The sequence below is a fragment of the Schistocerca piceifrons genome, chromosome X, assembly GCF_021461385.2.
Source record: "Schistocerca piceifrons isolate TAMUIC-IGC-003096 chromosome X, iqSchPice1.1, whole genome shotgun sequence".
Taxonomy (NCBI): Eukaryota; Metazoa; Arthropoda; class Insecta; order Orthoptera; family Acrididae; genus Schistocerca; species Schistocerca piceifrons.
Genome location: NC_060149.1, coordinates 36,695,060 through 36,718,358, shown reverse-complemented (window position 1 = coordinate 36,718,358; position 23,299 = coordinate 36,695,060). Strand labels below are relative to the sequence as shown.

At 42.1% G+C, this 23,299-nt stretch overlaps 1 protein-coding gene across 1 annotated transcript in view; it reads left to right on the top strand.

Annotated features, from left to right (window-relative positions):
* Window positions 1-23,299, top strand: part of LOC124722646 (peroxisomal targeting signal 1 receptor) — a 255,487-nt gene that overhangs the window by 131,411 nt on the left and 100,777 nt on the right. Inside the window, exons 8-9 of the mRNA XM_047247792.1 lie at window positions 20,602-20,787; window positions 22,069-22,197. Of these exons, the coding sequence (XP_047103748.1) occupies window positions 20,602-20,787; window positions 22,069-22,197 (315 nt within the window). The remainder of the gene's footprint in view (window positions 1-20,601; window positions 20,788-22,068; window positions 22,198-23,299) is intronic.

Genomic DNA, 23,299 nt, shown 5'->3' with positions numbered 1-23,299 from the left:
CTCAGGGTCTTAAGCTGCTTCTTATATTTAGACTTTAAGACACTGAATTACATACTTAATTCCACATGTAGGTGAAAGATTAGTGTATTTTTTGCTTCAGATAAAGTGTTCTGTTATTGGACTGATCATTTAAGAGACTGTTCTGTTTGGCCACCTGTATATCGAAAACAGAACACGAGACACCCCGCTTTTTATTTCCCAGTTTCTGACCATTTCAACAGCACTTTCATTAGCTACTGTGATTTGTGTGTTTGATTTTACACCAGTTCTGCCTTCTTATGTGTGTGGATTTCGGCTTCTGCTAATAACCTCCATGTTAAGCTCCATTATGACTTTCTTCAATAGTATACTTCTTTCGTCTTGCACTACACTGTACCACAGTGGATGCTTCGCATTCATGCCCATTGCATAAATTAGAGGTTTCATGTGGTAAACTTGACTAGTAACTTTAATCTTATAAATGTACTCATCTGTGGCATGGCTGAACTCAAAATACATCATCACAATGTCCCATCTTCTTTGGTGGTTAGAATATGCACGCAGCTCACATGTTCACTGCAGTACTGTGAAGTTTTTACAGCTGAGATAGTTTTTTTGAAGATAACAATCACATTCATTAGGTTTTGACCCTGTGTGATGACCTGGACAGTGTTTGGCCTTCCAAAGGTCTTGCCAGCTTTCATGTATGGCTCTTGCAGACACACAGTGTTGATTTGTATTTCTTCTGAAACTTTTGAAATGTGGTGCACGCATACCATTTAACTGTACTATTTGTATGTTCCCTGAGTCCATTAATGGATAGTGTGTATGAATAGAGAAGTGGATTCCAAGACTCAGACTACCTAACCAAGTGTCGTAATAAATAGTTGATAGTGTCTCAGTGGCATACAGTACATTTCTTCAGCCGAAATTCTAAGCAGGAGCCTTTCCAGGGACTCTAGATTCATAGGAGGAGTGTTTGCCATTATCTGAAAGCTATCGAGACTGCAACAGGAAATGTTATACATTCCTCTTTAGGCTGTTTACTTCGTATTATATGCCTGAGCGAAATTGTGAGGTTAAATGCCTCTTCCAGTGTGGGAATTTGAATTGGATCTTCACATTTTGTGTAGATTTGATGGGGATCTAGGAATTAAATTCTGTTTGTTGTGTTTTTACTGTACGATAGCAGTTTGTGTAATTTATACCTCTGGTCTCCTTAGTTTCTGATGCATCTGTACCTTGAATTCTTGGTATTCCAACTGACACCTTGTTCATGTTCTCCTCAGCACTTCGCTTCTGATGACTAATTTATGTGGTATATACCAGCTCCTCACTCCTAAAACTTTGTTTACTAGCGTAGAAATCTGGTGTTGCCTGGGTCTTTATGTATTCCAGTCTCCTATTAGCCTGTCTCCTCTGTCCCCCTCACTCTTTCCATCTCCTGTCTTTGTCCACCTTCTCTTCTCCCCCTCTCTCTACCCATCCCCTCTCTTTATCTACATCTCCCCCCTTCTCTCTCTCTCTCTCTCTCTCTCTCTCTCTCTCTCTCTCTCTCACACACACACACACAAAAAAGCAAGTATACCTCACACCCACACGACTGCCAGGAGGTTCCTGATGCTGCACCTGTTGGAGTCTAGTCCCTGCACACTCCACCAGACAGTTTAACGTGCCTTATTCAGTCATTCACACTACGGAATGCTGTGGAAAGTGAAATCCCACACTGTGATGTGTTCAAACCCTTTCTTGTCCCATGTAAAGGTACCAGAGTGTCGGTTGTCACCTTGCACTTGATAATGGAAGCCAGGTTGAAGGAAATCAAGACATGCTCATTCATCAACCTAGAAAAAGTGTTTAGCAATGTAAAATGGTGCAAAGTGTTCAAAATTCTGAGAAAAATAGGTGTAAGCTATAGGAAAGATGGGTAATATACAATATGTACAAGAATCAAGAGAGACTAACAAGACTATTGGACAAAGAATGAAGTGCTCAGATTAAAAATGGTGTAAGAAAGGGGGGCAGTCTTTTACCCCTACTGTTAAATCTATACGTTGAAGAAGAAATGACAGAAATAAGAGAGAAGTTAAAGAGAGATTAAAATTCAGAGTGAAAGAATGTCAGTGATAAGGTTTGCTGATGACATTGCTATTGTTATTTTCATCAAATGTGAAGAAGAATTACAGGATCTGTTGGTTGAGCGGAATGAGCAATCTAATGAATACAGTATATGGACTGAGAGTAAACTGGAAAAAGACAAAGATAATGAGATGTAACAGAAATGAGAATATAAAGAAACTTGTCAAAATTGGTGGTCATGAAATTGATGAAGTTGAGAAATTCTATTACCATGGAGGCAGAATTACCTATGGTGGACAAAGTGAGGAGGGCATAAAAAGCAGACTAGCACAGGCAAAGAGGGCATACCTGGACAGGGGAAATGTGAGGAAGAAATTTCTGAGAATTTACATTGGGAACACAGTGTTGTATAGTGGTGAATCGTGGACAGTGGGAAAACCACAACAGATGAGAACTGAATTGTTAGAGATGTGGTGTTTCAGAAGAATGTTGAAAATAGGTGGACTAGGCTAAGGGATAAGGAAGTTCTCTGCAGAGTCGGCGAAAGAAGGACAAATTGATAGGACATGTGTTAAGGCATGCGGGAACAACCTCCATGGTACTGGAGGGAACTGTAGAGGTAAAAAAACTGTAGGAGAAGACAGAGATTTGAATATATCCAATAAATAATTGAGGATGTAGGGTGCTAGTGCTACTCTGCGATGAAGAGATTAGTGCAGGAGAAGAATTCATGGCAGGGTGCATCAGAAAAGTCAGAAGGCTGATGACAAAAGACCATATCTGGGAGGCACTAGGAAGATGGCTTGCATCATGTCAGCATCCACCAACTACCGTATTTACGCGAATCTAAGCCGCACTTTTTTCTGGTTTTTGTAATCCAAAAAACTGCCTGCGGCTTAGAATCGACTGCAAAGTAAGCAGAAGTTCTGAAAAATGTTGGTAGGTGCCACCACAACTAACTTCTGCCATTGAATATATGTAGCACTACACGGACATGCTTTGCAGGCACAAAGATAAATACTGGCGCCAAAACCTCTGCGTCAGTAGGCCTAAATAAATTAAAAGAAAAGGTAGAAGAATGTAAACATTATGCCATGTATTCTTTCGTGTTTGCTGCTATCTCATTTAAATTCTGTCTGCCTAATAAGCTACGAAACTAGAGTGAGACAACAGCAAACGCGAAAGAATATACATATCATGTCATGTTTATATTCGTATTATTCTTATGCTGAATAGTGATACAGTCAGAAATGATGCACGGCAACTGACTAAGTTTTTTAAATCTAAGATGACTCTAATTTCTGTGCAGAATGTAATGTATTAAAGAGGCGTCTGCAAAGATTTTCAAATGGAGAAAATTTTTCGCTAAACTCTCGTTGAGAACATCTTCTATCATACGCAGTCTATTATTCGGTTCTTGTTGATCATTATGAAAGAAAGCACCAGTGTAAGTAACAACAAATAGCAGTCTGTTGCCATCATTTCGCTAATGAGACAATTCCTCTTTAATTGTAAGGGGCGGTAGCACTCCAAAAGCATGCCATGTCGCGAGCGACGACAGGTCATAAACACTCATGATCAGAATGCGACAAACAATGCATGACACAGTACAATAATGCATTTTCAGCTTAGTGATGTAAACACCTATAACATAGAGAACGGCACTTACCAGATCAAAGAAAAATAAGCAATCGATTCAAACCAGACGAAGCACGTCAAAAAGGAAGGGTACCCATATAAATACGGACGGAGTGCCTGACACATAGTAATTGCTACTTGGTAAAGCTTAACTGTTAAGCTTACGACTCGAACCATACTACTGTAGCTGTATCATCATCCATTCGACCTAAATTGTGTCTCGTGTTACAATGGACCAACTTTGTTTCGATTTGGAGGTGCGGTCTAAAACTTTTCTCTCCCCTTGAATTTAGAGTCTCAAATTTCAGGTGCGGCTTAAATTCGGGAATTTTTTTTCCATGATTTAGAGTCTCATTTTTCAGGTGCGGCTTAGATTCGAGTGCGGCTTAGATTCAAGTAAATACGGTACTGTCAGAGACTGCGAGCAGCTCTGCAGGAAGAATGGGTGTTAAGTGTGTCAACATGAGACTGACATCATTCACAGCGTGCCCCATTGTTGTCAGGCCTGTATTGCGCCAAAGGTGGTCATAGCCCATACTGAGTACATTAACCAGTGTCAGAATGTGTGTGCAAATCCGTTGCATTGAAAAAAATGAGAAACATTTTTGTCTACCATTATGCATGTTGCAGTTGTTTACATTCTGTATTCTTTACATTCTGTATTCTTTACATTCTGTATTCTTTACATTCTGTATTCTTTACATTCTGTATTCTTTACATTCTGTATTCTTTACATTCTGTATTCTTTACATTCTGTATTCTTTACATTCTGTATTCTTTACATTCTGTATTCTTTACATTCTGTATTCTTTACATTCTGTATTCTTTACATTCTGTATTCTTTACATTGTTTCTACTTTACTATCACCTGTTCACACTGTTTTGTGGCAAAAAAATTCAATCTTGCAAAATTTCTGTTTATTGCTTTAATTTTGGACACCAGTGCATATTTACTGCTTGGTAAGAGTGCAGGTCACATACTGAAAACAAGTAAGAAACTGGAGCCTCCTCCTTTTGTAGGAGTGCTAAGATGGAACCAGACAAAGATGATGAACTTTCAGTTCTTTCTAAACATCTAACAAAGGCTCAGTTTAAGACACCTGAACCCCCTCAAGGTGATTGACCTACTTTTCTGACATATGCGATGTACTGTCATCGAATCGGAAAAAAGTAGCAAATGAATATGCCTGTGGAGAAGGAGGCACGATGTTGCACACTGTCTGAGAATGCCCTCTGTATGCAGACAAGACTAGTGTTGGGCAGCAGCAACTGATACAGCATGGCATACTAGATGTTGAGATTCCGTGTCATGAGTCAACGTACAAGACTGCTACAACATTGCTGATGCAGTGTTCAAAAAGGCATGGCAGACATATCATAATTTTGAACTGGCTTGCTCCTCCTGCAATTTTGGAACAGCAACACTGCTGAAGTTATTTTCTGCACACCAAAGGAATGAGAGACCAGAATGTCACAGGTCGTTGTGTGGTGACTGTTGACACTGTGTATCACAATGTGCCATAGGACCAGGGGAAGGCCATGCAGTCAGCAAGCAGAAGAGAAAAGTGTGCAGACCAAGACTGTTTTCTAAAATTAAATGGATGAAGAATTCTGAGTCCTTCACAATGTGCTCTGGGCTACTACTGACTGACTACGAAGAATCTCTATGCAAAAACTGCTAAATAGATAATCAGTAGAGATGATAATGGTGGAGGTATATGTATGTAGATGCAGCAGTAGTAATATGGATGTGATGATGGTAATATTAGCAGTAGAGGAAGTAGCTGCTGCTAATTTTAAGTTCTAAAGGTAACTTTTCTTTTCAGGCAATGCACAGTTCTTTACTGCAATGTTGACTTGCACAGAAAACTGTTTTTAATTTTATGATAATTTGAAAAATATTTTTGAATGCAACACAAGAAATCTTCAGTAAGAAAATGGATGTGTATTGAATCATGATTTCCATATTAAAACATAAAACAATGAGTACCGTGCGATCTCTTATGAATTAGCTAGTAATTTGTAGCATTGTCAACTATGTCCTAACTGTTTTCTGTATACATATAACTAAATATAACCAAGAAATCAACAACCATAGCACTTGCACTATATGAGTAATCACAGGTGTATGTTACTTGATATATCCAACAACTTTCAAAAAACTGTGTTAAGATTGTAAGGAAAAAAAACTATAAATAACAATGAAATGTAACAGGTTACAAGATGATTTAATTATCATATTACAAGTGGAATTTGCAAGGAGGGACCAAGATAGATGGCAGTCATCATGAAAACAATATGGTGGATAAAGAATGCATGTGAGGTGTCCAGGGCAGGCAATGAGGTGTGTATGTAGGCCTATAAACAAATGATGTGTTGTATGAATAGTACCCACCTTCACAGATCAGAGAACCTGATGTTTGTTGGACAGAATCCAGATGGCACAGGTTGGGGAACAAATCTTCACCCCATCCTACCCTTCAGCACCAGCTTCTCTGATTTGCACACGGGTCAGTTTTCCCTGTAACCATAGGTGAGAGCTGTTCCTTCAACAGATCTTTCACTTCCACTGTTCTGATGCTATTTCCTATCCATAGATGGTTTGAATAACCAGTTTACAGTATATGTATACAGGATTAGTTTTAACATTAATGAGAATATTATTTTTCAGTCATATTCATGCAAATACACACAAAAAGAAAAATTCATCAATGGAATAGTAGGAGTTGTTCAGAAGAAATTATTTTAGGTTAGATTTAAATGTTGCTTTGCTACCTGTCAGGTAGTTTTTTGTAATAAATTCTTTCTTTTAAAGTGATGAGTTACCCAAGAGAAGTATTTCATAAGACATTATTCAGTGTAAATGTGCAAAATACACTTGAGGTTGGGGGAGAAAGGGGAGGGAATCCCATGATCAGGCACTGAAGATCACACTATACCCAACTTACTGCTGTGTCACCCTCAATCATTCGTCGTCAGATAGGGTATTGAGTTATATGGAGTCAGCACACTGCACTCATGGCCATTATTGACATTCTGATCTTGGAGCTACTACCTCTGAATCAAATAGCTCCTCCGTTGGTATCATGAGACTGAATGCATCTGGTCCAGTCCTCCCACCATGGAAAAATCCCTGGCAGTACCGGGAATTGGAGAGTTGCATTTCCTTGTTACAAGTAAAATGGCCACCTGAGTACATTAGTGTTGTCCATGTTAGTGTTATTAGCACGCCTGGTATGGTGTATAAAGGAATGTGTGCAGTGTCAGATGTTCAGTGATCATCGTGAAAGACACGGAGATAACGGGTGCTTGTGTGAGACAGTGTTTTCAGCACATGTCAGACTTTGAAAGGGGCCTCATTGCGGATCTTCATTTGGCCAGCTGGTCGAATAACCCTTTCACATCTGTACGTGCCATTCAAGAGTAAGCAAGCGAGCAACTTTCTATGTCATCCTCTAAAATTTGTCAGAGACTAGCAGCAACCAGAGTAGTGAATAATTGTCCCTTGTGTAAGATGCCCTTAACACCATAACACAAATGGCTGCATGTGAAGTGGTGTCATGTCTGGGAAGCATGGACTGCTGATGAGTAGCATTGCTTTGTGTTTAGCGCTACCTTGTATGACCATTGTCAATGAGCAAGGGTGGTAATCTTAAGAGTGCAATGGGAAATCTACATCTACATCTACATGGATACTGTGCAAATCACATTTAAGTGCCTGGCAGAGGATTCATTGAACTACCTTCACAATAACACTATTATCCCAATCTCATACAGTGTGCAGAAAAAGCAAACAACTATATCTTTCTGTGTGAGCTCTGATTTCCCTTGTTTTATTATGATGATAGTCTCTCCCTGTGTAGGTCAGCATCATCGAAATATTTTCGCTTTCGGAGGAGAAAGTTGGTGATCAAAATTTTGTGAGAAGATACTGCTGCTATGAAAAATGCCATTGTTTTAATTATGTCTACCCCAAATCCTGTATCATTTCAGTGACACTCTTTCCCCTATTTCGCAATAATACAAAATGTGCTGCCCTTCTTTGAACTTTGTTGATATACTCCATCAGTCCTATCTGGTAAGGATCCCACACCACACAGCATTATTTCAAAAGAGGACGGACAAGCGTAGTGTAGGCAGTCTCTTAAATAGATCCGTTACATTTTCTAAATGTCCTGCCAATAAAACACAGCCTTTGGTTAGCCTTCCCCACAACATTTTCAGTTTGTTCCTTCCAATTTAAGTTGTTTGTAAATGTAATTCCTAGGTATTTAGTTAAATTTGTGGCCTTTAGATTTGACCGATTTATTGTGTAATCGAAGTTTACTGGATTTCTTTTAGCACTCATGTGGATAACCCCACACTTTTCATTATTTAGGGTCAATTACCAATTTTTGCACCATGCAGATATATTTTTGAAATTGTTTTGCAATTTGTTTTGGTCTTCTGATGACTTTACAAGTCGATAAACAACAGCATCATCTGCAAACAACCTAAGATGGCTCCTCAGATTGTCTCCTAAATCATTTATATAGATAAGGAACAGCAAAGGGCCTATAACACTACCATGGGGAACACTAGAAATGACTTCAGTTTTATTTGATGACTTCCCGTTAATTACTACAAACTGTGACCTCTCTGACAGGAAATCATGCATCCAGTCACATAACTGAGATGATATTCCATAAGCACTCAATTTCGCTTCAAGCCACTTGCGTGATACTGTGTCAAAGCCTTCTGGAAATCTAGAAATATGGAATCACTTCGAAATCCCTTGTCAGTAGCGCTCAACAATTTGTGTGAGCAAAAAGCTAGCTGTGTTTCACAAGAGTGTAGTTTTCTAAATCCGTGTTGACTGTGTGTCCATAGATGGTTCTCTTTGAGGTAATGCATAATGTTCAAATACAATATATGTTCCAAAATCCCACTGCATATCGCCATTAATGATATGGGTCTGTAATTTAGTGGATTACTCCTACTACTTTTCTTGAATATTGATGTGACCTATGCAACTTACTAGTCTTTGGGTGCAGAAAGTACTGTTAAATGCAGAGGGCGTAGTAGATAGGTGGAAAGAATACATTGAAGGCCTCTGTGGGGGAAGGCTTACCTGATGACATGATAGAAGAAGAAACAGGACTCAATATAAAAGAGATACGGGATCCAGTATTAAAATCAGAACTTAAAAGAGCACTCTAAGACTTAAGATCAAACAAGGCAGAAGGCATAGATAATGTTCCATTGGAATTTCTAAAATCATTGGGGGGAAGTGCCAACAAAATTACTATTGACTTAGGTGTGTTGAATATATGAATCTGGTGGTATACCACCAGACTTGGAAAAACATTATCCACACAAATCCCAAGATTTCAAGAGCCGACAAGCACAAGAATTATCACACAATCAGCTTAACAGCTCATGCATCCAAGTTGCTGACAAGAATATAAAGAAAATGGAGAAGAAAATTGAGGATGTGTTAGATGATGGTCAGTTTGGATTTAGGAGAGGTAAAGGCACCAGAGAGGCAGTTCTGATGTGGCAAATGATAATGGAAGCAAGACTGAAGGAAAATCAAAAAATGTTTATAGGATGTCTTGACCTGGAAAAAGTGTTCAACGACATAAAATTGTGCAATGTGTTCAAAATTCTGGGGAAAAATAGGGGTAAGCCATAGGGAAAGACAGGTAACATACAATATGTGTAAGAACCAAGAGGGAACGAAGTGCTAGGATGAAAAAAGGTGTAAGGCCAGGGTGTAGTCTTTCACTCCCTACTGTTCAGTATCTACAATAAAGAAGCAATGATGGAAATAAAAGAAAAGTTTAAAAGTGGAATTAAAATTAGAGTTGAAAAGGTACCAATGATAAGATTCACTGGTGGCACTACTATCCTCATTGCAAGTGAAGAAGAATTACAGGATCTGCTGAATGGAATGAACAGAATATGGATTGAGAGTAAATTGAAGAAAGATGAAAGTAATAATGAGAAGTATCAGAAACGAGAACAGTGAGAAACTTAATATCAGGATTGGTGATCACGAAGTAGATGAAATCAAGGAATTCTGCTGCTTAGGCAGCAAAACAACATGTGATTGATTGAACAAGGACATAAAAACCAGACTAGTACTGCCTAAAAGGGCATTCTGGGCCAAGAGAAGTCTGCTAGTATCCAACATAGGCTGCAATTTGAGGAAGAAATTTCTAAAAATGTACATCTGGGGCACAGGATTGTATGGTGGTGAAACACGGACTGGGAAAAACCAGAAAAGAAGGGAATTGAATTCTTTTAGATGTGATGCTACAGAAGAATTTTGAAAATTAGGTGGATTGATAAGATGAGGAATGAGGTGGTTCTCTGGAGTATTGGTGATGAAAGGAGTACATGGAAAACACTGACAAGAAGAATGGACAGGCTGGTAGGACATATGTTCAGACATGGAACAACCTCTGTGGTTCTAGAGGGAGCTGTAGAGAATAAAAACTATAGAGGAAGGCAGAGATTGGAATACATACAGCAAATAATTGAGGATGTAAGTTGCAAGCACTGCTCTGAGATGAAGAGGTTGGCACAGGAGAGGAATTCATGGCAGGCTGCATCAAACCAGTCAAAAGACTGGTGACTGAAAAAGGTGTCAACCTGGGAACAGTGTTTTGTATAGACCCAGCAGTATTACTCCTAGTGTCAGGTGTTAAGAGTCATCGGGTTTGACACCAGGCCATGGCTGATATTGGTTGAGGGAAGTCGGATGGCACAGTGGTATGTCACGGACATCTTGTATCCTCACGTGTTACGTCGTGCGACAGTATTGCGGTGCCATTTTTCAACAGGGCAATGCTTGTCCACACACAGCATCTGTGTCTATGAACTGTCTGTGTGAGATGTTTAGGTACTCCTGTCACCAGCAAGTTTACCACATCTATGCCCAATAGGGCATATATGGGACCTCCCTGATAGGACATGTGTGGGATCAGCTCAAAATCAGAACTGCCCGAGTGCCAGTATCCAGTGTTTCAAAGACCAGTTGCAGCAGTTGTGGGACAGGTTGCCTCTGGAGGGGATCAATGGCCATAGGACACACTTTCCAACCAAGTCAGTGCTTGCATCCAGGCCAGAGGGAGGTGGAATGTGATATTGATATGTGGACTCATACTGTCAAGTTCTTTTTAATTTGAGTCAGTTTTGTAAGCACTGCAGTAACATCACATACCCTCTCAACCCATGAAGTTCCCCCCCCTCAGACAGTCTATGTCTGGAGCTCGATACATCTGTTTCCAAGAGTAGGAATCATACAAAGGGCAAAAGTAGCTAAACTTAATTGTTTGAGCAGCTCAGTAATATACATCTTCCAGTTCAAGTTTCCATCAATAAGTAAACCCAAAAATTTGGAGCACTGTACCCTGTTCACTTCTTAGATCAACTGGTAATGACTTTCTGTTGCACACAACTGAGTATAGTCTTTTAAGAGCTTTACTTATGTCTTGCACTTGTCTCATGCTCGAGAATGTTGACAAGATACAATGTATACAATGTTTTTTATATGACTGACATAGCAGTGCCTTTGGAAATGGCAAAAAGTCGAAATGTGTAAGGTTGATGAAAAATAAAAGTGTGGTCAAGACATAAGTAAAGTCCCCCCCCCTGCGGGTCCGGGGATTAGAATAGGCCCGAGGTATTCCTGCCTGTCGTAAGAGGCGACTAAAAGGAGTCCCTCCCCCTCAAGGGGGTAGTTAGTGCCTGCGTCCGGAGACGGACGGTTTCATGGCCTCTATTTGCGGTCATTTTGCTTTTTCACTTCTCGTTTCTTCCTTCCTTTGGTTGGTTTCTTTCTTTGCTCTTCTCCACCTCACTGTCTTCCTTACTCTTTCCCTTGCCTTCTTCTCCTTGCCTTCTCATTGCCTTCTTCTCCTTGCCTTCTCATTGCCTTCTTCTCCTTGCCTTCTCATTGCCTTCTTCTCCTTGCCTTCTCTGGTCTCCGCCTCGGCGTTTGAGACAGTCTGTCCTCTCTCTCCCTCTCTCTCTTCTTTTTCCTCTTCTTCCTTCCTCCCTGTGCGCGCCTGAAGGCCGACCCACGCATTTGCACGCGTAGCCAGTGACGGGGTAACGCGTAATTCCCCGCCCTGGGTAGACATGTAAGTCACGCACGTACCCCCTGGTAAAGGCGAGACCCAGGGAGGGGTGATTGCCTGAGCTGATACCTTCTGACCATGCCGATTGGTCCCTCCGTCTGTTTCTCGGGAGGTGTGACCTGAGGTGTAAACATTCACCTAAGGCGGGAGTGCCCTCTGAGAGGGTCCCCACAAGGAAGGAGCGCGCCATCGGAGACACTGGCAATCATGGGGGATTCCTCCGCAATGGATTTCACTCCATCTCTCTCGACTTCTGCCCAAAAACGGAAACTTGACCAGCCACCAGTGACAAAAGTACTACCGCCTGCCCCACAGTTCCTCGTCGTTTCTCGATCTGAGGCCGGAAGGAATTTTCCTCTGTCAACCCTTTCATTATCCAGAAGGGCGTAGATGCCATAGCCGGATCTGCCAAATCTTGTACCAGGTTGCGTAATGGTACCTTATTACTAGAAACTGAGAGCGCCTTTCAGGCACAAAAACTGCTTCGGGCCACACTCCTGTACACGTTCCCTGTCCGGGTGGAGGCTCACCGAACTTTGAATTCGTCTCGTGGTGTGGTCTATACTAGATCCCTCGACGGATTGACTGACGAGGAGATTCAATCTTTCCTCGCTGAGCAGGGCGTGACGGCTGTCCATAGGGTCATGAAAAAGGTCAACAATGACCTTGTACCGACCCGGACACTTTTCTTGACCTTTGATAGTGTTAAGCTGCCATCGCGCATCAAGGCGGGCTACGAGGTTATTTCTGTTCGCCCCTATGTCCCGACACCTACGCGCTGCTACCAGTGTCAGCGTTTCAATCACACTCGACAGTCTTGTTCCAATGCGGCTAAATGTGTCACTTGCGGCAGGGATGCCCATGAGGGTGACTGTCCACCTCCGTCTCCTCGTTGTGTGAACTGTCAGGGTGACCATGCCACATCCTCCCGAGACTGTCCTGTCTATAAGGAAGAACGCTGTATCCAAGAAATTCGGGTCAAAGAGAAAGTGTCCACCTCGGCTGCTCACAAACTATTGGCTAGTAGGAAGCCCACGCTGCTCCCAGCGGGGAAATACAGTACTGTCCTCACCTCTCCTCGGACTACCAGGGAGGTGGCAACCCAGACATGCGATCTGACCTTCAGCACCACGGTCGTCCATTCGGCCAGTGCTAAGATCACGTGGTCGACGTCTCCTCTTCCTCCCATCACTCCACAGACACCAGCCCCTTCATCAGCTTCTGCTAAGACGAAGACCCAGAAGTCAGATGCACAGGCCTTCAAGAAGGAACCGTTCCGTGCAGACTTCCTACGTACCTCGACCTCCCAGCCTTCGACCGGTACTTCCACCAAACGACCTTCCAAGAAGGTTCATAGGAAGCACAGTTCTCCTTCTCCGCATTTCTTCTCCTGCACCACCCAGCGGTTGCCGCCCCAGGCCGTCATCCGTTTCGCCTGGCCGCACCGGTGGTAGCCGAACATCTGGCCGGTCACCGGCGGAGGAAGCTCCCCCTCCCGGCCATCTTCCCAAGATGGCCGATGAACCTATAGACCCAATGGACGATGACTGTCCGCCTACTGATAGCGGCGGCAGTGCTCGCTCGAAGCCAGGCCCTCAGCGGCCTTCGAGGTGACCCCTTCTTTCATCTTCCTTTTCTTCTTACGATGGCACTTATTCACTGGAATATTCGCAGCATTCGCTCCAACCGAGAGGACTTGAAGTTGCTGCTCCGCTTGCACCGTCCGCTCGTCGTAGCCCTCCAGGAAACGAAGCTACGCCCATGTGATCAAATTGCCTTGGCACACTACACCTCTGTGTGTTTTGACCTACCCCCTGTGGTAGGTATCCCGGCTCATGGAGGGGTTATGTTGCTGGTCCGGGATGATATTTACTACGATCCCATCACGTTGCACACCAGCCTGCAGGCAGTTGCCATCCGCATTACTCTCCCCACTTTTACATTTTCCATTTGTACCGTTTACACTCCATCGTCGTCTGCCGTTACCAGGGTAGACATGATGCAACTTATTGCTCAGCTACCTGCACCATTTTTGTTAACTGGAGACTTCAATCCCCACCATCCCCTTTGGGGCTCTCCGGCATCCTGCCCGAGGGGCTCCCTGTTAGCAGACCTTTTCAACCAGCTCAATCTTGTCTGCCTCAATACTGGCGCCCCTACTTTTCTTTCGGACACATCTCACACCTATTCCCATTTAGACCTCTCTATATGTACTACCCAACTTGCACGCCGGTTTGAGTGGTATGCATTTTCTGATACATATTCGAGTGACCACTTCGCGTGTGTTATCCATCTCCTGCAGCATACCCCCTCCCCGTGCTCATCTAGTTGGAACATCTCCAAAGCAGACTGGGGGCCTTCCCTTCCAGGGCGACCTTTCAGGATCAAACCTTCACAAGCTGCGATCGTCAGGTCTCACACCTCACGGAAGTCATTCTCACTGCTGCTGAATATTCCATCCCTCGCCCTACTTCTTCTCCACGTCGCGTATCGGTCCCCTGGTGGACCGCAGCATGTAGAGATGCTTTACGTGCTCGTCGACGTGCTTTACGCACCTTCAAATGCCACCCTACAGTGGCGAATTGTATCACTTATAAACGATTACGCGCACAGTGTCGTCGTATTATTAAAGAAAGCAAGAAAGCCAGCTGGGCTGCTTTCACAAGCACCTTCAACAGTTTTACTCCTCCTTCTGTTGTCTGGGGTAGCCTGTGCCGGCTATCTGGGACTAAGGTCCACTCACCAGTTTCTGGCTTGATGGTCGCGAATGACGTCCTTGTGGCCCCAGAGGATGTCTCCAATGCCTTCGGCCGCTTTTTCGCAGAGGTTTCGAGCTCCGCTCATTACCACCCTGCCTTCCTGCCCCGCAAACAGGCAGAGGAGGCTAGGCCACCTAACTTCCGCTCCTCGAATCGTGAAAGTTATAATGCCCCATTCACCATGCGGGAACTCGAAGACGCACTTGCCCGGTCACGGTCCTCTGCTCCAGGGCCTGATTCTATTCATATTCAGATGCTGAAGAACCTTTCTCCTGCGGGTAAAGGTTTTCTTCTTCGTACTTACAATCGCATCTGGACTGAGGGACATGTTCCCGCATGCTGGCGCGAGTCTATTGTTGTCCCGATTCCTAAAACGGGGAAGGACAAGCACTTGCTTTCCAGTTATCGACCCATCTCGCTTACCAGCTGTGTGTGTAAAGTGATGGAGCGAATGGTTAACTCCCGTTTGGTTTGGCTGCTCGAGTCTCGACGCCTACTTACCAATGTACAGTGTGGATTTCGTAGGCGCCGCTCTGCTGTTGACCATCTGGTTACCTTGTCGACCTTCATTATGAATAACTTCTTGCGGAAGCGCCCGACCGCGGCTGTGTTCTTTGATTTGGAGAAGGCTTACGACACCTGTTGGAGGGTGGGCATTCTCCGCACCATGCATACATGGGGTCTTCGCGGTCGCCTCCCTCTTTTTATTCGTTCCTTTTTAATGGATCGACAGTTCAGGGTACGTGTGGTTCTGTCCTGTCAGACACCTTTCACCAGGAGAATGGCGTGCCACAGGGCTCAGTTTTGAGCGTCGCTCTCTTCGCCATAGCGATCAATCCAATAATGGATTGCCTCCCAGCTGATGTATCAGGCTCCCTTTTCGTGGACGATTTTACCATCTATTGCAGCGCGCAGCGTACACGTGTCCTGGAGTGCTGTCTTCAGCGTTCTCTTGACCGTCTTTACTCCTGGAGTGTCGCCAATGGCTTCCGTTTTTCTGCCGAGAAGACGGTCTGTATTAACTTCTGGCGCTACAAAGAGTTTCTCCCACCGTCCTTACGACTCGGTCCCGTTGCTCTCCCATTCGTGGAGACAACAAAATTTTTAGGTCTTACATTTGACAGGAAACTTAGCTGGTCTCCACATGTGTCATATTTGGCTGCCCGTTGTACCCGTTCTTTAAATGTCCTCCGTGTTCTCAGTGGTATGTCGTGGGGAGCGGATCGAACCGTCCTACTTCGTCTATATCGGTCGATCGTCCGCTCCAAGCTGGATTATGGGAGCTTCGTATACTCCTCTGCACGGCCATCCATCTTACGCCGCCTCAACTCCATACAACATCGGGGCTTACGACTTGCAATCGGAGCGTTATACTAGTCCCGTAGAGTGTCTTCATGCTGACGCTGGCGAATTGCCACTCACCTACCGGCGCGATATACTGCTTTGTCGGTATGCATGTCGGCTACTGTCAATGCCCGACCACCCGTCTTATCGTTCCTTTTTTGACGACTCTCTCGACTGTCAATACGGGTTGTATGTCTCTGCCCTGCTACCCCCTGGAGTTCGCTTTCGTTGCCTCCTTCAACACCTTAATTTTTCACTCCCTGGAACCTTTCGAGTGGGCGAGAGCCACACGCCACCTTGGCTCCAGGCTCAGGTTCGCGTTCACCTTGACCTCAGCTTGCTCCCAAAAGAGGTTACCCCCGGTTCGGTCTACCACTCCCATTTTGTCAAACTTCGTTCGAAGTTCATTAATATGACCTTCATTTATACAGATGGCTCAAAGACCAATGACGGCGTCGGGTGTTCCTTTATTGTCGGGGCACAAAGTTTCAAATACCGGCTCCATGGCCATTGTTCGGTCTTCACAGCTGAGCTCTTTGCCCTCTACCAGGCTGTTCTTTACGTCTGCCGCCACCGACATTCTGCTTATGTCATCTGCTCTGATTCCCTGAGCGCCATCCAGAGCCTCAGTGATCCGTATCCGGTTCACCCTTTCGTGCACCGGATCCAGCGCTCTCTTCAGCAGCTGGTGGACGTCGGTTCTCCGGTTAGCTTTATGTGGGTTCCTGGCCATGTCGGTATCCCTGGGAACGAAGCTGCAGATGCCGCGGCCAAGGCTGCGGTCCTCCAGCCTCGGACAGCTTTTTGTTGTGTCCCTTCGTCGGATTGTAGCAGGATAATTTGTCGGCGCATTTTATCGCTGTGGCATGCCGATTGGGCTGCACTTACGGACAACAAGCTTCGGGCCTTGAAACCTCTTCCCGCGGCTTGGACGTCCTCTTCCCGCCCTTCTCGGCGGGAGGAGGTCGTTTTGGCCCGGTTACGCATTGGACACTGCCGGTTCAGCCATCGTCATCTGCTGACGGCTGCGCCGGCGCCGTTCTGCCCATGTGGGCAATTGCTGACGGTCCGCCACATTTTAACGTCCTTTCCGGATTTTAACACACTGCGTCTTGATCTTGGCTTGCCATGTACTCTAGATGCCATTTTAGCGGATGACCCACGAGCAGCTGCTCGCGTTCTTCGTTTTATCAATTTGACAAACCTCTCTAAGGACATTTGATTATGCTGTTTTTTTTAATCCTATGCCTGTCAGTCTGTCTTTTATCGTGTTTTCCCTTTTAGTTGTTGTTTTAAACTTGTGCCTCGCGGTGCATTCTTAACGTAGTCTGGGCGCTAATGACCATTGAAGTTGTGCGCCCTAAAACCACACAAAAAAAAAACACACACAAGTAAAGTTACTAAAAGTGCATCCAGATGGCCGTGTTATCTCTCAGCATTTTTATATAAATTGCAGTTGAGTATAGTCTTATTTTCTCATGATTTAGGGAGAGCTCGTTCTCTGATAACCATTTAGTAATTCTTTGAAAAACATCTTGAACACCGCTTTTTCTTTAATGTGATTTATTATTACTTTAGTATTGTCTGCAAAATGTACCAATTCTGAAACTACCTGGCGGATTAAAAACTTTGTAGAAGTTACTCTTTATAATGTGCAAGACTAGCTCTCCTGGAGAAAAGGATATTGCAGAGAAATGGACTAGCCACAACCTAAGGGAATGTTTCCAGAATGAATTTTCACTCTGCAGCAGTGTCTCCCCTGACTTGAAACTTCCTGGCAGAATAAAAATGTGCTGGAATTGGACCTGAACCTGGGACCTTTGCCTTTCAAGGGCAAGTGCTGTATTGAATAAGCCAGCCAAGCATGACAGGCAACCTGCTCACTCAGCTTGTTTTCCAGCAGTACCTCTTCTCCTATTCTCCTGTATAATATGAGACACATTTTAAATCAGCATACACTCTGCTGCAGAGTGAAAATTAATTCTGGGAACAATCCCCCAGGCTGTGGCTAAGCCATATCTCTGCAGTATGCTTCCTTCCAGGAGTGCTAGTCCCAGTAGGTATGTAGGAGAGCTACTGTGTAATTTGGAAGGTAGGAGATTAGGTATTGGTGTAAGTAAAGCTGGGGCGGTGGGTCGTGAGACATGCCTGGATAACTCAGTAGAGCCTGTGCCCGTGAAGGACATAAACGTCAGCTCTGAGTCCTGGTCCAGCACACAGTTTTAATCTGCCAGTATGTTTCAAATTGATGCACACCCTGTTGCAGAGGGAAATTTTACTCTTAGTACCAATTCTGCTTGATGATTGCTAAGTGAAAGGTTATTCACATGTACAAAGAATTGGAGGGACCTAAAACTGAACCCAGTGGGACTCCCTGTGCGATTTCTCCCCAATCACTAAAATTTTCTACTCTTCAAGTATTGTTTGAATTATTTAGCACCACTATTTCATTCTGGTTCTTAAGCAAGATTTAGACTACTTTTGTGTAAAGCGATCAGTTCCATAAAACTTGAGTTTTTCTGAGAGTAACATGATCTATACAATCAAATGCCATGAAAATATCACAAAAAAATACCATCAGGTAATGTTTTATTATTTAAGAGTTGTAATGTTTGGTGCGTGGATGGTTTGGTGCGTGGATGTTCAGATAGCATTCTCAGCCGAACAACCTTTCTTGAATCCAAACTTGATGTACTATGTAAATTGTTTTCACTTAAATATGACAGTACTCTTGAATACATTACTTTTTCAAATGTTTTGGAAAGAGTGGACAATAATTATTTAAGTCTTCCTTTTCCCCTTCCTTGTTAAGAGATTTTACAATTGTATATTTTAATCTATAAAGAAAAAATCCTCTGTGCAAGTGATGCATTAATTTTATCACCAAGGATATTGCTGAGTAAATTAGAACAGTTCTTCAGAATTCTGTTTGAAGTTCTATCAACATCATAAGGGCTTTTGGTTTTGAGGCCTTTTCTAATTCTATTACATTCAGTGATGGGCGTTGCTGTTATTTCGAGTTGCTTAAAATTGTGTGGAATGGCATTTGTAATATATTCTCTTGCTCTCACAACTGATTGGTGTAATCCCATTTTTGCTGCTGCATTTAGAAAGCAAGTGTTAAAAATACTCACAACATGTGAATTGTCAGTCGCTGTATTGTCATTTAGCTTAATAGTGATAGTGTCTTGTGCACTGACTGGTTGTCCTGTTTCCTGTTTAACAATATCCCGTATAGTTTTAATCTTACTATCCACTTTTTAATTTCTGTCATGATGTACATATTTCAGCGTGTTTCAATGTTTGATCTTTATATGTTCTGGAATTTATATACCACAGATTTACCTTTTCCTCTTAAATGATATTTTCTCTTTGGTTATCCATGGCAATTTGCTTTTTAATCCACTTTCTGGAAAACTTTTTAGGAAAGCCACTTTCAAAAATTGACACAAATATGGAATCTAGAATTTCACATTAGCATTTCTTTCAATATATAATTCATCCCAGCCACCGGTTTGAACTTATTCGTAAAACATTGTATCCTAGTAACATTAATAAGCCTCACTGCTTGGTATGAACATGCCTCAGTGCTGTAAGATACTACATTGTTTATTTCTGTTAAGTTAATTGGGTAGCCCATTAACAGCTGGATACACATTAATTGTTTCAACCTGAGCACTCTCAATAAAAATGGCATCAGTCAGGGTCTTGTTATCTTGCTGCACCAGAGCTGGAAAATTCACTACTGAAATCAGATTTAAAGTGTCAAATAATTATTGGGGTTCATTTTTCCTATCAGAATCTTTTAACACATCTACATGGGTATCTCCACAAACTACAAACTGCTTTTTCTTGTGTGCCAGGGAACTCAGTAATAGATCTAGGTTTATCATAAATAGCTGAAAGTTTCCTACAGGGGATCTATAGACTGTTAAAATTACAAGAGAAGTATTCTGCAGTAACAACTGACAGCACATGCTTCAAGAGTGTGATCTGCACAAAAACTGCTGGCTCCAATATTTTTGACTTTATCTCCAACTTTTAAATATGTCACAATTCCTCCTCCTATGTTAACACTACACTAAAATGAAGTTAGTCTAATAAAAGAAGTTCATATACATTGCTTTTTACTCCCCTAGTATTCAGGTGAAACAAACTAATTTTATTCCTCCGTTACCTGTTACACACTGATCTATGCACACTCTCTTCACATTGAGAGAGGAGGTGGGGGGGAGCTTGGATGGGGGGGGGGGGGCTTGGAGGGGGGTGTTGGAGGGGGGAAGTGGGGAGACAGAGAGAGAATACCAGAGCAGATAATGTAAAATGAGAGACCTCGTATTGACTTAGTTGTTATGCTGTGACATGTAGTTGACAGTAGGTAAACAGACTGAGAATAATAACTGTGTGTGGTACCAGTAGTGAAATGCTGATTGAAGGGATTGCAATCTGAATTTTGATATTAATTTCTCTACTTTTATTTTTTTTTTTACTTCCCTTGCCATTTTATATGGGAGTCAGGACAGTTCCTGATTATATAGAGCAAATAAAACAGTCTAGATCTTAAGATCTCATTCTCATTGAACTGCTGAAATCTGATCATGCCATTTCCTATAGATTTTAATAAGGAACGTCTCACTAAGCTTTATAGACTAACAATAATTTCTTATTTTGTGCAGTTATACAAATTTGATGAGGACAACCCAGTATCTGGATGTGAGGATCCACTTGTTAAAGGAAAGGAGAGATTAGCAGCAGGGGACCTCATTGGAGCAATTCTTTATTTTGAAGCTGCTTGTCAACAGGATGAGAAGAATGCAGAAGCATGGTTGCTTTTAGGAAATTCACAGGCACTCAATGAACAGGTGAGACTTGCAGTTGTTTTAACTTGTTACTTATTCCTCTTTTTCCTGTAAAATACGATAGTCCATACAATATCTTTCTCTCTCAACTCTGTGCTTGATTAATGACAGTCTTAATCCAAAATTTGTTCTTTGGAAGGCACTGAACAAGTACCAACAGAGTGAAGTTTTAGACTCAAGAACAGAACACAGTGTCTTCATAGTTATTGATTTGATGATAAGTCCTAAGGAGCTTTTTTTATCATACAGTGGATATGTCAATCTTGGACATCAACTTGTTTAACGAAGTCATTGTAACTGAAATTCCCCTCATAAAATCACACGTTAGATGATTGCTTGAGAAACTTTGTGAAGATGCGCTGTATAAAGTGAAATGAAAATCATAATCGCAAGGTATCCAAAGAATACTTCAACATCTGGACAGATTTCATTTTGATTTTACCAAAATTAACAGATCCAGTCCATTGTATGTGATGTGCAAAAGCAACAAGATATGCAGAAAATTAAGGTGCATGTGCGAAAATCATTGGTCTTTATTGTAAGGGGAGAGGGGGGGGGAGGCTGAATTTCATTTTTATTACAGTGTTCATTAGACTCTTGTCTCACCGTGTTGTTTCGTGCTCTAAGATCATAAAGTATTCAGAGAGAAGCCATGCACATTTGTTGTGATGATCTTTGAGCGACAGAGAGAGCAAATAGTGTGTGGTTGTAAAATAATTACACCTTGGGAATATGCACGTGCAGGTGTATTAAATGATTGGGCCTCTAGAGTTTTATTCTGTTTCATGCGCTGCATCTTGATTGTAGAGTGCACAGTGAAATGATTAACAATAACTCCAGGGGTGCCTAAAGATACTCAGTTGTGTATCTTCCTATGTATCAAATTTTAAACAGTCGTATAATTTTCTCAAGTCTCTTTGGGGGTGTTGGAAAACATTAACAAATAGCCATTTCTTTTTTTCTGTTTCTACAATATTTTTTCTGGGATTATACGAGTTACTGTAAATAATGTGTGCTAGTATCTGTGGTAGTCTGGTATTTTGTTAAATGAACCTTTCTGAGTCGCAGAGAGTGATTTTAGCAAAATATGGAAAACGTGAACCAAGAAGGCTGGACCAGGACTTCACTCTAGTGTGTGTGTGGTGCATTTAAGAGTCTAAGTGATTTATCCCTTTATTGGCATTGAAAGGGCTAGTAATTTCATTGGTGCACTAACAGTAAGTGCAAAAATACACAATTTAGTAGTTAATAGTTTTCATTTGCAAATTCTTTACTGTTTCACAGGACCCTGCAGCCATTATTTGCCTGATGCAAACATTAAAGCTGGATCCCTATAATTTAAATGCTTTGAAAGCTCTTGCAATCAGTTTGACAAATGAGAACTACCCTAATCATGCCTGTTACATTCTGGAGGTAAGGAATGATTTTCAATTACACAGCAGAGTTTTTAAAATAGTTATATGTGAAAATATACTGCTTCATAAGTGATAGTAAAACCATTGCTACAGATAATACGGCACTGCAATGAAACATTACTAGAAATTGTATGTTTTTGCTTAACATTAATGCTCTGTTTACAAGTTTTCATAAGATACTTACATAAGAACACCTGGTTTACACCTGAACTGCATAACCAGAGACACACTGTTGTTGCCCTACATAAAACGGCTAAAACTGGTAACTTAGAATTAAAACAGAGGCACAAAGAAGCGATGAAGAGATATAGGACCAAAATACAGACAGCAAAGAAGAGAGCCAGTGATGATTTTGTTGAAAATTAAAGCAACAAATGTAAAGATGCCTTCAAGGTAATAAACACAGTAGCAAAGACAAGTAACTCCAATATTTCCAAAAATACTAAATGAATTCTTTGTAAGTGACACTAAGCGTGAAGCTCCAACTACCTCCACACTGGATGCTGGAACTTCTGCAAGGACTTCCATAAGCATCCCTGATTCAAATAACTTACCTTGTAAATGGAAACAGGTTACCTGCCACAATGTATACAAAGTGGCCACAAACATACATAGCTCTTACAGTGAAGATATGTGTGGCATCTCAAATACCATCCTAAAACAGACAGTTGACATTATAGTTGCACCTCTTACCTTTCTGTTCTGTAATACTTTTAAGACAGGAAAATATACCTGGGTCCTGAAGGCTACTATTATTATCCCAATTTATAAGAAAGGGGATAAAAACAGACCTGAAAGTTACTGTCCAATATCACTCATACCTATAATATCTAAGGTTATAGAATGTTGTATTAAATTACAACATTGGAGCTATTTTGAGGATCAAAATCTACTTTTCACTTTGCTCTTTTGTTTTAGGGCAGGTTTGTCTACAGTAAAAATGCCATAGAAACTCTTGTTACTGATATTCTTGATGATTTTTAGAAAAATTACGTCAGTTTTGCCTTACTACTAGACTTGAGCAAAACATTTGTCCCCGTTTCCCAGAAAATACTCACAAATAAGCTAGAGTGCTATAGCATCAAGAATAACAAATAGGC